Raw genomic sequence first — 19,090 nt, 5'->3', positions numbered from 1 at the left:
CTGGTTTCATGCACACTGCTGGTACCAAGTGATGTTTCTTTTTATTGTAATAAAGGAACTTGGATTCTTTTAAAGCAACTGTACTTCATTAGCTAAAGAACTCACACCATGCGGAGGCATCCACCTTGAATCCAACCTAAGCTGCAACCAAACTAATCTCTGACTCCCTCTAGTGTTCAGGAGGATCACTAGCACTCTATCATCATTCCAGTCACTTGGGGAAAGGACCAAATCCAATTAATATTGCCTGTGGATATCACTGCTGGCAAAGGTGTGAATAATTCATCCACGGTATTAGATAAGAAATGGTGGTGGGAAGTTATAGAATTACAGAGAATTCAAGAGATCACCAGGTGATTTGACAAATATTTAAATGCGAGTTCCAGGACAAAGTATCTAAAATGCTGATATCAGGATCTCTGATCACTGGACTGAATGAGTACTCAAAGAGGTCTCATCTACAAAGTTGTGGACTGAGACTGGGAGGACAGGTAACCCAATTAGCTCCATCTTTGATTGGTCTGAACTCAATAGATTTCTTCATGTTCCATAACTTCCTCTAGTTCTAAATCATTTTTGATGACAAACACGGACCCTAGCTCTTTTAATACTAAATGTTTGTATCCATATCAATTTCATTCCCCATTGTTGCAGTTCACTCCTTTAAATCTGCCTTAATCACTGCCTTTTCCAACATACCCATGCAAAAGTCCCCTTTCTGTTCATGATTGCTCTACCTATTCTGTATTTCTTGCCAAACATACTGGACATGTCTTTACCCCTCAAACACATATGCATGTTTCCCACACAGTCCATCTTGAATATACTCCCTAAATGGCATTAAACCAGGAGCTCTGGCTCGCCATTGTAGTCCAAGTACAGATGTTCTGAAAAACAATCCAATCTGTATTTGGTCTCACCAATGTAGAGGAGGCAACAATAAGCACACTAAATGCAGAAGTTTGAAGAGATGCGCATAAATCTTTGCCTTATCTAAAAGGGCTATTTAGGTCCCTAGATGGTGGTATGGAAGAGGTGAGAGTGTGAGAGCTTCACCTCCTGCAGTTGCAGGGGCATGTACCAGGGGTCACTGAGAGGTAGGTAGGGAAGAATGAGTGGACCAGAGAGTCATTGAAGGAGAGATTCCTCCTGCTAATCAACTGCCTTCCCTCTTCCCATCTATCCATCATCCTTCACCCTTCTCTGGTTCCCCAATTCCCACTGGCCTCTCTCCATATCCTCCTTCGCTGTTCTTATTAAACTGGTGAGCTTGACTCTGCACTCTTGGTCTTGAAGGATTTGGACCTGAAATGTCAACTATTCTTTTCTTCCCTACTGGTGCTGCATGACTTGCTGAGTTCCTGCAACTGTTTTTTTTTTCATTCCTAAACCTACAGACCACGGGTTTAAGGTGAGAAGAGAAACTTGTCCTAAGGGTCAAGATTTTCACTCAGGTAATGTTGCTGATTTTTATTTAGCTATGACCTTGGAAAGATTGATAATCCAGCCATTTCTCTATGGATTTTGGAATTAGTGGATAGAAAGTTGCAGGCAATTACAAAGACAGACTTTGAAAAAAATGGTTGCCTCCTAAGTGTGTAAGAACTGTTCTTATTTGAGACTGTGCAGGCCATGAGCACAATTGTGGATGAATTATATGTTTCCATAAAACAGCATTATAAATACCTGTCTCGTAACTCTTTTCTGCACCATGCTGGTCTGCAATAACATGGAAGGAGATCCCACTGCCCAAGGTGAAGGATACCAGTGCTATAGAAGTGAAAAGCATACATACTCATATTGCAGAGATGCAGCTGGGATTCCAAACCCAGACTCCCCAAGCCAAAAGCACTGAACAGTGAAGAAACGGATCTGAACAGACCACCTCTACAATTGCTGTAATCACAAAGGATCCACCTTGTAAAAGCAACGATAAGCAACAAGAATCAAATACATTGTGTAATATTATGGTTCCTTGGCTTCCATGTTTAGCAACAGGTACCACTTGAATAACTTCTTCTCCATGAAGCCCACATCCAGTATAAAGAGTTCCTTCATTTACCAATCTCCAAAATCCCATCTGCTGCACAACATTGGGTTGGAATGTGAGACAGCGCTAATTGTGCAGGTTTTTCCAGTCTCACCAAAGCTCCTGAAGGACAGGTGAACGTTATATTGGCAAACCTTCTGATGAACCTGTATCCATGTAGATCTTGTTACAGGATTTGAGTGCTTCATTGAAGGAGTTCCTTACTGGTTTCATGAATCAAGCTTGAAGACACTACTGTCTATTCTGTTTTTCATCCAGATCATGACTAAGCTCAATTTGATTTACTGATATCTAACCCAGCCCACTATAATTTAACTGTGGAATTGAGCCAAAAAAAAATGGAAAATTTCAACTAACACAGCATCCAGTTTTTTAAAGAGAAACGTCCACACACAGTGGAAAAATGCCGAGATTTTAAAATAACAGGCCCCTCCACCTCTTTATTTTTATTGCAGCCTCTTCATTAAATTATTTTTTTATTATTTAAACTACCTCATTTTGATCACTCATCATGTTCTGAACTCAAGGCAACAAAATCATCATTTATAGAGAGGGTGCTGTCCCTGACAGAACAGCAGAATTTAGAACTGCCCAGAGTGGTCAATCTAGATTCTCTAATAAAGTGATTGAGATGCGAGAATCCTGCAACCTTGAGCCAGAGCTACTACTGTTTATATTGTCGTCAGTTCTGGGGACATAATCTGCATGAATGGACTCTACCAGAATTATGCTGGGATCTAAGTTCTGATGAAACATATAACCAAGAAACTAGATAAGTCTTGGACCTAAACAAGTTTTGGGGATGGGTCCCAGTGGAGAGGAATATAAAATACCGGAGAGAGGAAAAAAAAAACAAGGAAAGCCTGCAGGAAATTTGTTGGGCAAATGTAACCAAATTGTTCCAGCAAGGAACAGATTGAAAAAAATGAAAGTATACAGTAAGAGTTGGGAAAAGATAAAATGCTAAAAGATAAATAGGGCCATGGTATATTAAAAAAAATGCCAAATATGTAGGTGAATGCAAGAAGCATTCATACAAGGTATTTGAATAACAATAAACATGGATCCAACTGATACAGTACTGTTCAGAAAATGGAAATGTTATTCCAGGGTGACCAATGATCGGGGTTTAATATACAAAAATATTCAATATTTAGAAAGGACATGTAATTAAGAAAATGAGATCGGGTTGTTGGTAGAATTTGAAATCAGAGCCACAGTGATAAAGTATAGCAAGGGGCAGGAAGTAATGGTGAGAGTCACCACTGGGCCTCCAAACAGTGATGGCAATGGAATTAGTGGCATCAAATAGGAAACTGGTGATTCAAGTAATAAGGGTACAAGACTTAATCTACATGTATACTGATCAAATCAAATTAGCAATAATATCTTAAAAATGTGCTGGGTTGTTCTGCTCATACCCAAATAGTTGGGACTCTAGGGTTTAATGAAAAGAATGAAAAGAAATTAGTATTATTAAAAATAATGTTGAAGTAATTTGTGGGACTGAAAGCTGCTAGGCCTTGTAACCTGCATCCCAGAGTTCTGAAAGAGTTAGTCATGAAAATAATGGACAATTGTTTGTAATTTTCCAACATTCTCGGATTTTGGAACAGTTCCTGCAGATTGGAAGATTCCCACATTTTTTAAAAAAGAAGGAAAGAGGAAAATGCAGACCAGTTAGATTAACACCAGAAAGAGGAAAATGTCTGAATCTTCAATAAAACACATGATAACACTACAAAAATATTTATAGGATAAGACAGTCAGCATGGATGTATGAAAGGCAAATTAAGTTTGACCATCCACTTGAGGGTAGCTATTGAGGAGAACCAGTCGATGTAGTCTAACTAGATTTCTGAAAGCCTATGATAAACTCTTACATCAAGAGGTTAACATGCAAAATTAAGGTACATATGGCTGGAGGTAATACAGAGGCATGTATTGAAGATATGTTGACAGCAGGAAACAGTATCAGAAAAAGAGGATCTTTCTTTGGGTGGCATGTGTTACCATAGTGATCAATGCTATTCCCCATATATTCACAACATTAACAATTTGGTTAAGAGAAATCTGGGTGGATGTAAATTTGCATGGTTGGGCAAATAGACTTTGAAGTTATCCATTTTGGAAGGTAAAAAAGAATAGCATAATATTAGTTAAAGAGTGAGAGATTAGCAAATGTTGATTAAAAGGATTCACCAGCTACAAATAGTAAACATATTGGTTCAGCAAGCAGATAAGTCAACAAATGACTTTGGTTTTCATTGCAAGAGGTTTTGAATACAGGAGCAAGAGTATCTTACTATAATTAATAAAGCCCATAATACAAGTCCATTGTACTGTTGCAGTTTTGGACTCCTTACTGGGGAAGTATAGAGAAGGTTCCATGCTGATTCTTGGAACACGAAGCTATCACATGATGAGAAACTGGGTGAACTAGAATTTAGAATGACAGGGCATTCACTTTACTGACAAAACTAAGCAGACTCATTGGAGGGAAAATGTTTACCCTGACTGAGGATCTGAAATGAGAGGTCAATTTGAATATAAAGTGGATAAAATATCTAGGACTGAGATTAAGAGAAATTTCTTCACTGGTGAATTTGTGAAATTCTCATATTGCAGAAGGCTGTGAAGGAAAATTATATTTAAGAGTGAGAGAGATTCTAAACTCAAAAGGAATTTAAGGATACAAGGAGACAGAAAGATTATGGTGTAAAAGTAAAAACACAATGCTGGAGAAACTCAGCAGGTTAAACAGTGTACTTCATATAGCAAAGATAAAGATACAAAACCAATGTGTCAGGCTTGAGCCCTTTTCATCAAGGTATGAGCAAAATGTAGACAGCCGCCTGGACAAAATGGTGGGAGGGGAGGGCAAGGGGAGAAGCACAGGCCCACAGAGAGGAGGTAAAGTTGGATGAGGGAGGGAGGGAACACCAGCAAACAGTGGAAGGGAGATGTGTGACAGACTATTTAGAGGTGGTTTGGGATGAATTGTTAGAGCAGTTTGCACACACACATTTTAAAACAGAATATTTGCAGGACTTTTGCAGAATGCTTTTTGCAAGAGGCAACAAAGTATCGACAGCAGCTTGCCTGGGAGAGCATGTGATCTTTGCAGGCAGAGGAGAACTGATTTGCTCTCAGAGAGGAAGAGAGAGGAGTCACAGAAATTATTTCCAGAAGGACAAAGCTGGCAAACTTTGGAAGGCTGTCTGGTCAAAGGAGAAGACTGGCAATCTGAAAGGTGACCTGAAAGAAAGAGGATCATCTGGAGAACTCTGAAGGGAGCAATTTTTGTCAGGAAGACTGATTGAGAAGGAATCAGTTGCAGATGTCCTGGAAAAGGAATCTCTCTCTGAAAACGAGCAAGAACCCTCCTGAGTGGTAACCATTTGCCTGTTAAGCACCAAAGACTGGTGAACTTTGTTAATGCTAACTTCTGTGCACAGTACAAGAATTGCCTGCAACCAGTGAGATTGGATTGTGATCCAAAAAACTTTTCTAATTTTAAATATACATTATTCACACCTGCATTTAGTATTAGAGGAGGGGGAATTAAGTAGGTAAGTTAGAGTTTAATCCTGTTTTCTTGTTCAGTTATAATTAAAAGCTACTTTTGTTGAAGTAACTCTGTGTTGTGGTGCCTATCTATTGCTGCTGGTTTTTGGGGTCCTCTGGACTCTGTAACAGATGGCTCTGTGAATGGAGAAGGAAGGGAGTGGAGAGCTGGAGGAAAGAAGACAAAATGTTGGGAAGAAAGGGAAAATGAGGAGTGGGTGATCAGAAACCAGACAGGTTGTTAATGCCATCCAGTTGGAGAGTGCCTAGACAGAATATTAGGTGTTGCCCCTCCAATTTACAGATAGCCTTGGATGAACTGTGCATGAGGTCATGGACAGACATGGGGCGAAGATTTGAAATGGTTAGCCACTGAGAGATCCTTGTCATTGATTCAGACAGAGCAAAGGTGCTTGGCAAAGTGATCTCCCAGTCTGCGTCCAGCCTCTTCGATAGACAAAAGACCACAATAGAGCACCTGATGAAGTAGACAAATCTCACAGATTCATAAGTGAAGTGCCTGGGGCCCCAAATGGTGGTGAGGGAGTTGGTGTGGGCACAATTGTGGCACTTTCTGTGGCCACAAGGGAAGATGCCAAGGAGACGATTGGAGGGAAGTGTTAGAAATTAAAGTACCTTTAAAGAAATTGCTCGAGACAAAAATTGAGAACAAAGAACATTTATTACTACAACAATGCAAAGTTGGGTGCTTCCCCTTACCCTGGGAATACACACAGACACTGGGGCTCACCCAACTTTTATACAGTTGATTTCAGTGTAGGAATACCCTCCCCCTTACATTCTTCTGCCCCCTGGATGGGTTTGGCATAGGTAATCCTTCCTGCCTACGTGCAGTTTCAGTACACTTGGAGGACCAGGGGGTATCCTGTGGGTGCCCCATCATGTCATTGTCCTTATTCACACCTTCCTGATTCTCTGGGCTACAGTCTCTTGATATGCAGAGTTGACTCATTCTATCTAGGGTTGGCTAATTTCATATGTATAAATCTGTGTATGGTTAGCTAATTAGAAATGTATGACTTGGTACTTCTGTCCAGGGCTAGGAGACCCTTATCTGATCCAGACTACCTCAACTTCCTACATTCTATTGTACCTTACCATTCCTTATCTTAGTCCTATGGTCTTGTCACAAAGACTAGAAGATTCTTATGTTAATCGTGCTGACTCTGCTTTCCTGCATCCTAAGCCCCAAGCTTATCCTGTTTGAACTGGTTACAGCCATTTTACTAATGAACTTTAGTTTCTTCCATGTTCATAATTTTAGATCAATTTTCCCATCTCTCACAGAAGGGATGAGTGGACGAGTGAGTCATGATTTGGATAGTCCACACAAAAGGAGGAGAGTAGAAGATTTGCCTGGTTGTGGGATCATGTTGGAAATTGTATAGGATAATATGTTCGATATAGAGGCTGGTGGGGTGGTAGGTGAGGAAAGTAGATCCTGTTGTTTTTGTGTCCAGGGGCAGAATAGAGGGAAATGGAGGAGAGGTGACTAAGAGCTGAATAGATGGTGGTAGAGGGGAAGCTGTGTTTTTGGAAGAAGGAGGATATCTAGGATGATGTGGACTGGAAAGCCTCATCTTTGGAGCAGATACGACAGATGGAGGAATTGAGAGAAAGCATTAGAATCCTTGCAGGGGACTGGAGTGAAGAAGTGTAGTCAAGGTAATTGTCAGAATTGGTAGATTGGTAAAAACTATCTGTGGAAACCTTGTCTCTTGAGATGAAAACATAGAGATCAAGAAATCATAGTAAATAGAACTTGGGAGGTGAATGTATGGCTCTAAGAGACAGAGAGGAGGGACAAGACTATCGCATCATTTACGGAATGGTTTCTTCTATAGACAAAAAAATTGGTCGAGCGCAGTGGTTTTCACACTTTTCTTTCCACTCACACACACCACTTTAAGTAACCCCTATGCCATAGGTGCTTTGTGATTAGAAAAGGATTACTTAAGATGGGTATGTGAGTGGAAAGAAAAAGTGTGAAAACCACTGGTCTCACATCTCTGGGTGGTATGCTTTGATGTGTTCCATCACCAGACACTCAAAGCATTTCATAATGGTGGAGGTCAATGCCACAGAAAGGTAGTCATTGAGGCCTGTTATAGTTGCCCTCTTGGGTACCCTTTAGGAATGATGGATCTTTGCAGTGATCTGATGAAGCTGTCGATAAAAACCTCCATCAATTGGTCTGTGCAGTCCTTCAGTACTAACTAGATATGTAATCTGGTTCTGCTTCCTTGCATGGGTCCACCTTGAATAGGATTCCCCTCACCTCGGTCGCAGCTACGCACGGGAACTGCTCCTCATGGGGACACAGAGCTTTTTCAGAGTCATTGTGTTCTTTTCACTGTAGAAGATGTTCAGTCTGTCCGGAAGGGAGGCATCATTGTCTTTAACTCACAAGGTTGGCTTGTGATCAGTTTTTGTCTTGATCCCTTGCCTCATGCACCTTGCTTCGCCTGGTGGATCTTCTGTGCGTATACCTGCTTTGCCTTCTGATTGCATGGGAGAGTTCAGCCCTGGCTGATCTTAGTGCCATCCTACACCATGTCCTGAAGGCAGCATCATGAGCTCTGAGAAATGCTGGGACCTTTGCGTCAAACCATGATTTGATCTCGGTGACATCCTCAATGCACTTGTTGATGTAGCCAGTCACTGAATTAATGTACTCCTCACTGTTTACATGACCATTGTAGGTGGATGCCTCCCTGAAACAACTCCAGTCCAAGGACTCAAAGCAGTCTTGCAGCATTGCTGTGGCCCACCCCTGCCCACATCCTTATCTCCCTGCAAACTGTCATAGTTTACTTTGCCAGTGGTCTGTACGCCAGGGTTGGCAGGACTGATGCATGATCTAAGTAACCAAGGTGGGGGTGAGGTGCAGTCAATCCAGGGTGTTTTCTCATCTGGTGGTGGGTGATATTAACATGCTGTTGAAATCGTGGTAAGACTGTTTTCAGGTTGGCCTGATTGAAGTCGCCAGCCACAATCATGGCACCATCAGGATGGGAAGTCTGGGCTTCACAGGTGGCACCGTAAAGCTCTTTCATGGCCCAACCCTCATTAACCAAAGATGGAACGTAGACTGCAGCAATCAGCATGACCGAGAATTGCCTGGGCAGATAGAAAGGTCTACATTTCACCATTAGGTTTTTCTATCTCTGCTGAGCAGAAGGACTTTACAAAAGACATTTGTGCACCATTTCACATTGATGTAAATACATATTCTTCCTCCTCGAACATTGCCAGAAGCAGCTCTGTCTGCTCTGAAGGAGGTAAGTCTATCCAGCTGGATCATTTTGTTACGTATTCAGACATCAGCAATAGAAATTAGCCAAGACAGTGTTATAAAATAATATTTTTATTATTAAGTACCAATAACATAACACCTTATTTAACTTATCTAAAGTCATCCCCCAACTACACTTACGTGTGTGTGTAAATATATGAAACCATTACAGTTCAGGCTCAATTCTGAAATGTCAGTTCAAAGTCCAGACTCAGAAATCCAATGTTGACACAAAGACTCTTAAATTGATGTAATATTTACAAATGAGGTGGGGTTGACCAGGGTGACAGACTATTGTAAACTCTCAAAATCTTTGTTGAGTTGTTTCCAAAGTAATGTCCTTTCAGATGAGTGGGAGTCAATACCTTTTTCTTTTTGAGGGGAAACAAAGCAAGTGGCTTTCACAAAGCTTTCAGAACCTTTTTGTGGGTCAGCCAAAATGTGAGTTTCCTTTTCTGGTCACATTGTGGTCCACTAAGTCCCCTTCAAAAGTAACTGTTCCTTTGGCATGATGGGGTGCACTCATCCCCCTTAAAGGGAGAAATCAGATAAATTGTCCATTACCACATGAGGCCATCTCACCACAGTATCCCTTCAAAGAGATGCTTCTCCAAATGCTGCTTCCTTAAAATGGCCCCTGATCAAACAGTGTACTTTAATATGTTGGTCACATGGTCTCTGTACCTGTGTCCCAGGGTGTTCCTCTCTCTTCAGAAGTAGCAAATTTGAGTACATGCTGTCCCCAGCCTGTCAGCCCACTAACAATCTCCAAAGCTTTCAGGGTTTGCAGCTTGATTTGTTCTCTTAAATATTCTTTGACTGTTCCACTCAAATGAAAATGAACAGGGAGTATGTAATAGTTGTGTCTGGAATAGTGTCCTGGAGCAATGTTTCTGTAATCAGCATCCCGGCAGTTCTTTCTGGTTCAGATGCAGTTTCATTTTCTTCTCCAGTGATTTTACTTTAGAGAGAAAGGTCATCGGGAGTGCAGATCTGAAGATGTTAGCTCTCAGTCTAACCCAATGTTGGCCCATTTTCCATTCTTCTACCTTCAATATATCTTCTTGTATTGATTATTCCAAGAGAAACAATCAAAATGGTGGAAAATCTGCCATCAATGACAATGACAGAGAGGGACATTGAAAAGGGAGACAGAGAGAAGGCCAAGATTGGAAAATGCAAATACTAAAGCACAGTGCTAAAAGAGGTTCAGAGAATAGAGCAAAAGACCTTGCATCAGGACTAAGAGTGGAGTACACCCAATTGACCTACAACCCCTGTACGTTTTGAAAGGCGGGAGCCCCTGGGGAAAAACCATGCAAACTGAACGTACGGTACGAACTTCTTACAGACAGCGCAGGATTCGAACCTCAGTCCCAATTGCTGATGCTGCAACAGCGGTACGGACTAGAGGGGCCGAGATGGCCTGTTTCCGTACTGCAATTGTTATATGGTTATCATAGGAAAGTGGGGCTAGGGGAGATTACTTAAATTGGATATTTTAGGGAAATAAATCAGAAAATGTTTAAGCAATATCCGCAGAGAAAAATAAACATTTAAGGGCTTGATGATGATAGACTCTGAAGAATCATCGACCAGATTGACTCTCTTCCTCTCCCCAATTGTTTCCAATTTCAGCATTTGCATATTTTTTTTGAACATCAAGTACGTGGTGATGTCAGTGGCACCAGTGAGGGCAGTACTGCAGCTGCCTACAGCTTACAGCAGCTGTGCAAAGTAGGTACTCACTCCAGTCCCAGCAGCTTTAAACGTCATGGACAGGAGAGATTTAGAAAATAACTCGCATTTGTAAAAAAAAATTGACTGGGACTTGCAACGCAAAACTGCCTAATCCTCATTTGAAAAGTTACACAAAGTGCTAGAGAAACTCAGCAGGTCATGCAACATCCACAAGAAGTAAAAGGCTTTCAATGTTTTAAGCCTGAGCCTCAAGGGTTGATTGTCCTCATTGTAAAAGTTTGTTTTTCGCAGGATTGTAGGATTATAAAATTGTCGTAAATCTTGATATATTCTCATTGTTCAACAGTCCACTCAAAATCAATTCAATGCAATGTTTTTCTTTTAATTGTTCACAGGCACAACATGTCTGGTTGGACTGCTGTCAGATAAAGAACTAACCGTTGCAAATGTCGGGGATTCTCGTGGTGTCTTGTGTGATAAAGATGGAAATGCTGTTCCTCTTTCACACGATCACAAACCTTATCAGTTGAAGGAAAGAAAGAGAATAAAACGAGCAGGTAATGGGAATAAAAGCAAAACTTCATATTAATTGGTTACATTTAAGGAAAGACAGGATCATTACATGGAGAGAAGAGGACTGGAGGGGTATGGACCGGGTGCTGGTCAGTGGGACTAGGAGGGTGGGGATTTGTTACGGCATGGTCTAGTAGGGCCGAACTGGCCTGTTCTGTGCTGTAAGTGGTTATATAGTTATAACGTTACGTTTCTAAGAAATCTAAAATCAATGTTAAATATTCATGTGTTCTTCTTGATCTTTAGCTGTGAGCAAAATCCATCGCACATCAGTACTGCTGACAGTATGAAGGTACCCCAATCCAAATGTAAAGCCTAAATTCATCCATTATTAGCTCTTGGAGCTCATTGCATCAGCCTATAGTCACTAACAGGCATCTTACTAATAAAATAAAATTGAGATATGACAACATGAGAATTTGTCATACACCAAGTACAATGTACAAATGTAAAAACATTCCTGTTTGCTGTTGTTAGATGGGTACACAAAATCCGCAAATAAATAGAGTAGAATGCAAATGACCACACAAAAGAAAAAGTGCTAAATATAAAAGGTTAGATAAATATTGACAGTTGCAGTTAGTGAACAAAGGGTGTGATTTTGCAATAATGGAGACAGGTCTTTGATCCTGGAGCAGTGTTCTGATTAGAATAGTGCAGGAAGGTTCAAGGGCCTGATAACGATGGAGAAAAAAAAACATTCTTGAACCTAGAATCTGTACCTTCTAAGGTGAAAGTGAGATGAGAGAGTGGCAGTCAGGTTCATGATAAAGGTGAGTGACTGTTTAAAACACCAGTCAAGTTGAGGATGTAACTGCTGTCAGTAATTGAAGGAGGTAGTCATGGTAACGATAGGTACTGACAGCACCGCATATCCAAGTAAAGTTTATTTTAATTCCTTGCCTTTGTTTAATGTAAACAAACATTTGAAAGTGCAAAGTCCTTAGTTCTATGAGCGCAAATACAAAAAAAATGGCAAAATCTGTATATCTGGTTACCTAATGTATAATATTGGCCACAATTCACACTTTAGAAAGAATCCCACTGCCTTAAAGGTGAAAAGGACAGGGCTTATACTTCATGGACAAGGATGTGTTAGAAGAAAAGGTTGAACAGGATACACTTTATTCCCTCTAGCATCGAAGAATGAAGGGAGTTTACAAAATTAAATGAGTTTTCTATAGGTAAATGCAACAGGCCTTTTCCACTGAGGTTAGATGAGACAAGAACAAAGGACACGGAAAGGTGAAATCTTTCAAGGGAACATTAGAGGGAGCTTGTCTTCACTCAGAGGGTGGCAAGAGTGTGGAACAAGCTGCTAGCAGCAGTAGTGAATGCAAGTTTGATTTCAACATTTAAGAGAGATTTGGCCAGGTAAATGGATGGAAGGAGTATGGTCTGAATGTAGGTTGATGGGATGGGGTGATATAAATAGCTGAACATGGGTTTGAGCAATTCATGGGGCCCAAAACATTTACAGAGAGCCTAATGCTGGATGAGGTAAAGATAATAACCTAATTTTAGATCACGGTGTTACATAGGCATCATGTACTAATATTAAATTCAGGTGCTTGATCATTATTCAACACTATGATCTAATTAGGAGGTTCCCTATCATAATAATATATTTAAACTGGCACAATAGCAATACTGACAGGACTTTACATTTATAATTTATTTTATTATAGGTGGATTCATAAGTTTCAATGGTTCATGGAGGGTCCAAGGAATCTTGGCTATGTCTCGCTCCCTAGGAGATTATCCTCTTAAAAATCTCAATGTTGTAATTTCTGACCCTGACATCTTGTCCTTTGACCTGGATAAATTGCAGCCACAATTCATGATCCTGGCTTCAGATGGCCTCTGGGATGCTTTCAGCAATGAAGAAGCAGTGAGATTCATTAAAGAGCGTCTTGATGAGCCTCACTTTGGTGCAAAGAGCATTGTTCTGCAGTCCTTCTACAGAGGATGTCCTGATAACATAACTGTAATGGTGGTGAAATTCAGGAACAACAAGATTGAAGATCAATGAATGACATTGAGCACGAGGACAAGGTTCTTAAAATAATGCTGTGCAAATTTTAGCGATGTATGTGATATTAATACTAATGGTCATGATGTTCACATCTGAATGGTCAATGCTAGACAGCTTGTAGAATTGGACAAACCAAGTAGCTACATATTCATTTTAACCAGATAAGATCAAAATACCATCCTTTTTATCTATGATCATTTCAAGTCTCTTCTTATAATATTTCTAATATAAATAATGCAATGCACAGTGGGAAAACTACTACAGTGTCAAACTAATTGTGATCAACAGTTTTATAAAGAACGGATGACATAAGCAATAAAGCAAAAATCAATTAACATTCAGGAACCTTGTTGCTGATTCAATGATTCACATAATCAGTGGAACAACTACTGTGCAAGCATGGATTTAAAAAAGCTGAATAAATTTAATCCCGAGAGAAAATCGAATTCAAAAACAACAAGAAAGCAAGCAAATCTAGCTCCATTGTTATTTTACAATGAAAGCAAGATTTGTAGCATATAACATTTAGGGAATAAGCATGAAACAGGTATCTAGTTGCTTAGACTGACCCTCTCTTCAGTTCTCCCTGTCATAACCACAAGCTACGATCATGGTGTACAACTATGTGGCCTTCCCTATTACTGATTTATGAAGCAGCTGACAAAGCTCAGTAAGATGATACTCTATATATTTTCCTGCCTTATCTTTTTATTTTTACAGACCTCCAATACATTGTGTTTCAGAGGCCACAAGAATCATCCTGATTTTAAGTCAACATAAACATGAATCAAGAGAAAGGTTGCAGCATGTAGTAAATCTGATATCCAAAGACAAAATTAGCTACCGCATGTACCCTGAATCACTGGACACCATGAAAGTTTCAAGTAGCTTTACCTATCAAATTGCAATCACAGTTTAACATAAATATTTGCTTTTCAGGATGATTCACTCTGCTTGTAATTGCAATGGCTTGGTGAAATAGAGGCAATTCAAGATGGGTAGCACAAAAAAAAGCTTGCACTGGTTGAGTGGTCAGTCAAAGGGTTTTCAACTCTTCTTGCTGCCACGTTCCTCTTCATATTCTCTTCCCATTGTATTATTCGGCTTTTGTAACAAGAAACTTTTCCCAGCACATACTATTGTTGATGGAGCATTCTGCTTCTGTGAAGAATGCTGCTGAACAGTCCATTTAATCATTCAGAAATTTAGATTTGAATCCTCTGTTTTACTAGACATGCTCTCATATGCATCAAACCTTATTGGAAGTGTGGCAGGTGCAGGTCATTGTGACTAAATACTTAGCAAAGCTCAAGAGGCAAACTTTTTTGGAAAGGATTTGTGTTCTAAAAGCTAGAAATCTGAAGTAAACATGGAGAATGCTGGCAATACTCAGTTAGCCCAGAGAGGATTACAAAGAATAAATTCATAACTCAGATTGGTGGCTTTTCTACAGGATTGGAGAAAGTATGAAATGAAATAAGTTTTAAATTGCCGAGAAGGTGGAGAAGGGCAAGGTCTGTAATAGAGATTGAATCACACACATGATAATGGTGCTGCCTGAAAGAGGATGTATCTGGAGGAAGTTAAATGCCTAATAAAATCTGAAATACCAGGAGAACGGAAGTGACTGACTCAGGGTCACACTGAGTTGTTCCTCAACCTAATGCTACCAGTTCCCATAACACCTCTCCCCAAACCCTTCAGTATTACAAACATTTTTTTTCTGTATTGCCATACTTCTCTCTTTCATTTCCACACCACCCAGACCCCTCCTCACAGCACTTACTAATCAATCACAGGACTTGCAAAAATTGCCATTTAGCTTCTTCCTTCTTGTGGGGCAGGGATCCCAGACCAAAATGCCTCTTCCAGATGAAGCATCAACTTACTTGAAAATTTCCAATTTAGTACAAAGTGATCTCCTCTACAAAGGGGTATTTAAACACAGATTGGGGAAATCACTTTGCAGAACATCTCTGTTCAGTCCTAAGAGTGACCCTAAATTTTCAGCTGCTTCTCATATCCTTTCTTCATCTCATTTTGACTGCTTTGTCCTATTTTATCAGATTTATTTAATGTGATCAAAGACAAAAATATAAAAAACTGTTGAGAATGTGAATTAATTCAGTCATGTTGTTAATAGTGCTAATTTGTTTAAAATACAGTTGGACTAAATGACTTGACATTGCCAAAACATTGGGAATAATAAGATCATATTTTTATTCATTCCCTAAACGTAGCTAAGTAGATACATATTGTATATGGAATTCTTCACTCAACAATTACATTTTCATGGGAGTAATCGATTGGAGAGAAACGTATACTCAGTTTATACATTAATCATATCAGATCCAAAATTGTTATCTTTATTTCAGAAATGACCCATAGTCTAACATAGGCACAATTTTTTTTTAAAGACTACCAAAATTATTTATCTAGCCGAACTCAACTGAAAAGAATCAATGGTTACTGGACACTAGTTTAGGCCACAGACTCTGACAAATAGATTTTTGTTTTGGTAATTTAGAGAATATGTTAGCCTTTGTGTACTATTTCCTGGATTAGATTAATTTGCATGTGTAACTTTTACAAATCAAAACACCTATAAAAATACAAAAGTGTCATTAATTACGAAAATTTGGACAATAACATTCCTTCCTTGATAAAGAGATCTGAAAAAGTAGACATGTTTAAAAAAATAGTAAGAAATTTCAATGTTCATGATCTTGTTTTATCACTCTTCCAGGTTTCAGAAGTGCTTGTAATATTGTTAACAATGCTAGTTTAATTCGTTTATAGGTTCAAAGAGAGCACCCACTAATACTATTGTAAAGATGATTATTTCACCAAGAATCAGATCTGGTTAAAGTGAGGATCATTTTTAAGGTCTAGAGCAGCCATCTTCCAACCTTTTTTCACTATGGCCCTCTTAGAGCTTTGCTCAAAGTTTATGGGTCCCCTTCCCTTTGAAGCAGTCAAGTTTAGTTGGTTTCTTCTGTATTTCTCTCCCACTGACTGAAAAAAAAACAAAAAAAATGATTCAGTCTGTGGTACCCCTTAGATGTGCTAAGGCCCCTCCCCCCGTGAGGCTGTACCCCCATTGAGAATGGCTGTTCTAGAGTTTCCCAGACCAGAACCAACAACCATTCTTACCCAAACCCAGAAATATTTTCCTAAATCTGAAAATGGAACAAGTTTTAAGATAGGGCTGAGCCATTAATATCCACAAGGCAGGTTTCCCACAACATTTGACCAGAGTTTATAATAAATTCCTATTCAGATTCCATTTCATCAAAACATTTAACTCTTTGGCTTTCACTGGAACCCAACTAACAGAACCACCAAAATGAGTTCCCCGGCATCAAACATCTTTGGTAAAGTCCTGAAACTCCTGGAAAATCTTTGGGTCATTAAGCGGGGAGAAGAAAACTCGGGTGTGTCGTAATGCCTGTGCATTCTGATTAACCTGCCTTTTTAGTCAGTGATCCTCCCAATCAATGATTCAGCAGTACCGGTAAATATTTATACATGCTTCTATGCTTTGTCTCATCTTTTCTGAGCCGACAGTGCTTAAGAACCCGTACTGTGCACATTCTTTGCACATCTCAATTTGATGGGATTTGGGCTTCACTTAAATTGGTGCCATGCATTGCCCATTAATGTACAGGACATAGGAATGATGCAATTTTAAAATAGTTGCAATAGGGGCAATTTTTCTCATTTAATTGATTGTACAATATGATATCAGACAAACTTTTTTAAATGACTTGAATCAAAACAGCCAGATTTGTAATCTTACAAATTACCTCAATATGGGGAAGGATGTTGAGAGAAAACTGCATCATGTAACAAACAAGTTTAATGAGAATATATCAGTAGAATTCCATGACTGAAACAATGGTATGCAAATTCTGAACAGGCACAGTTCAAGCCTTCATATATATTTCAATTGATCTGGGTTGGTTTTATTGCTGCCTTATATTCAATCGTATTTTATTCACTGGTGAATCACTATGATTTTGCTTCCTGAACACTTTTGGGTGTATTTTATGGATTTTGGGCTGCTGATCATGAAAATCACTTTAAAATTTTCCTATCATGTACTGTTATTTTAGATACAACTTATTTTTGTGATTCCATCTCATATTTTAAGTCGACTTCAAGCATTCTCTGGTCTTCAGTACAAAACATGTGTCTGCATGCTTTGCACCAAGGACTGGAGAATGCTGTTTCATTGGGTTGTATTTGTACACAACAAAACTTGACTTGACAAAACCATGAAATGCAACATGTCATTGAATATTCATTTTCTGCATTTACACTTGGACTTCTTCCTTGCTGATCTTGGTGCAGATGAACATGTGAGAGGCATCAGATGCTGAGTACAAATGAAAATCAGCAGCAAAACATTTTTAGGTCAGTTGAACATTATGTGATTAAATATGCTAAATTCAATACAAGTTAATTTAATGTTTCTCCAACTTCTGATGTGATGCAGCAAATCTAAAATGATCTTTGTGTTCAGTTTGAAGTTATCTATCATAATTCCCAATTCTTTTCAGGTAGCAAAACTTTTGAAAAAAATTGTTGTCCAGTGTAATTTGTTTTTACAGACTCCTGCTATGAAGCACAGGAAATCTTTGGTTAAAGTATACAACAATTTCATGTTTTGGGTTCTGAAGACCTGCGTGGCTCTAACATTTGTCTCTAGGAGACAGTACATACTGCAAGTAATGAATCTGACAAGGTGTTTTGGATGTAAATAAACCATTCTGTCTTAGTTACATAATGGGTATCAAAGAATCATCCTTTGTATGCCAATATTGTACAGTTCATACTCCAGGTCATTAATTATATTATTAAAGCTAGTGGCTAGATAGAGCTGGTAAAAAATGTATATACATTAACTATATGTAAATCGGTGTGATAATGAGCATCAGAAAGTGTCAAAACTACTGAAAATGTGGGCAAGCAGCTGTGTTGTGCAAAAATAAAATAAAAATATGAATTTGTAGTTATGAGCCGAATGAGTTTTCATTAAACAGAAAATAAATTGGGGATATAAAGAGTATAAGAACTGTAGCTTGATTAATTAATTTACCAAAACTTCTGTCACTTTGCACAATGTGCCAGAAATTTTTGGGATTACTTTCTATGGGCAGGTTTTTAATCTGATCCCCAAATGGATTAAATGCTCCTTTTTATGCAACAAATTTTCCACCTCTGGTAAATGTATTAATGGAGTTTTGTGACACTATCTCCCATTTCTGTAATCCCATGTTCCCCAACCAGTCACCTGACATGATACAACACCAAGAACCACACAGCAAGTGAACAAACTTGTTCAAAGGCCGTTGTTCAAATTTCTTAGCAAAGTATTTTTCGATATTTACATAAAAAAGCATTCTCTGTCAGAGAAAGTAGAGAAATATTCAAATATCCAGATGATTTTTGTGGAATAGTATCTGAGAGATATTTTAATTTGTGGAGAATTGAGAAATGGAATAATCCAACTATGCATTTCCTTTTATTCTTATTTCTCCTTCATCACAGTCTCATTTTTAATCAGAGATTTCCAATAAAGTTTCCCTGATGCGCATCAGTAACAAAGGCAGGGGTACTTTTGGTCTTTGACAATTTGCTTGCTTCGAAATTCTTGTGATTTGAAAGTACCATAAATTGGGTATCCTTTTCATTATTTGTAATACAGTGGAAGCGCCTGCTCAGTATGTGCAGGGATGATTGTGTAGCACTAATAATGGCAATGACTGCTGCAAGAATAGTCCATTTCCAAATACAGTAAAAGTCCGAAATTCCAGACTGCTTGGGGATTGGGTCATTCCGGATT

The 19,090-nt window shown here is 39.0% G+C and overlaps 2 protein-coding genes across 9 annotated transcripts in view; one reads left to right on the top strand and one right to left on the bottom strand.

Moving 5' to 3' along the window:
• The window catches only part of ppm1lb (protein phosphatase, Mg2+/Mn2+ dependent, 1Lb), a 78,572-nt gene extending 60,316 nt beyond the window's left edge, over positions 1–18,256 (top strand). For both annotated transcript variants that reach the window (XM_069896786.1, XM_069896787.1), the window contains exons 3-4: positions 11,030–11,191; positions 12,896–18,256. In XM_069896786.1, the coding sequence (XP_069752887.1) occupies positions 11,030–11,191; positions 12,896–13,239 (506 nt within the window). In that variant the 3' untranslated portion in view covers positions 13,240–18,256. The remainder of the gene's footprint in view (positions 1–11,029; positions 11,192–12,895) is intronic.
• The window catches only part of LOC138742429 (UDP-GalNAc:beta-1,3-N-acetylgalactosaminyltransferase 1-like), a 147,805-nt gene that overhangs the window by 61,041 nt on the left and 67,674 nt on the right, over positions 1–19,090 (bottom strand). For 2 of the 7 annotated variants that reach the window (XM_069896794.1, XM_069896793.1), the window contains exon 4: positions 15,460–16,257. The exons of the other annotated variants lie outside the window; for them this stretch is intronic. In XM_069896794.1, the coding sequence (XP_069752895.1) occupies positions 16,224–16,257 (34 nt within the window). In that variant the 3' untranslated portion in view covers positions 15,460–16,223. Of the gene's footprint in view, positions 1–15,459; positions 16,258–19,090 lie in introns of those variants that run through there. 7 annotated transcript variants of the gene reach the window in all.

Source organism: Narcine bancroftii, chromosome 9 (genome assembly GCF_036971445.1).
Source record: "Narcine bancroftii isolate sNarBan1 chromosome 9, sNarBan1.hap1, whole genome shotgun sequence".
NCBI classification, from domain to species: Eukaryota; Metazoa; Chordata; class Chondrichthyes; order Torpediniformes; family Narcinidae; genus Narcine; species Narcine bancroftii.
This window is presented reverse-complemented; position numbering and strand designations above follow the sequence as displayed.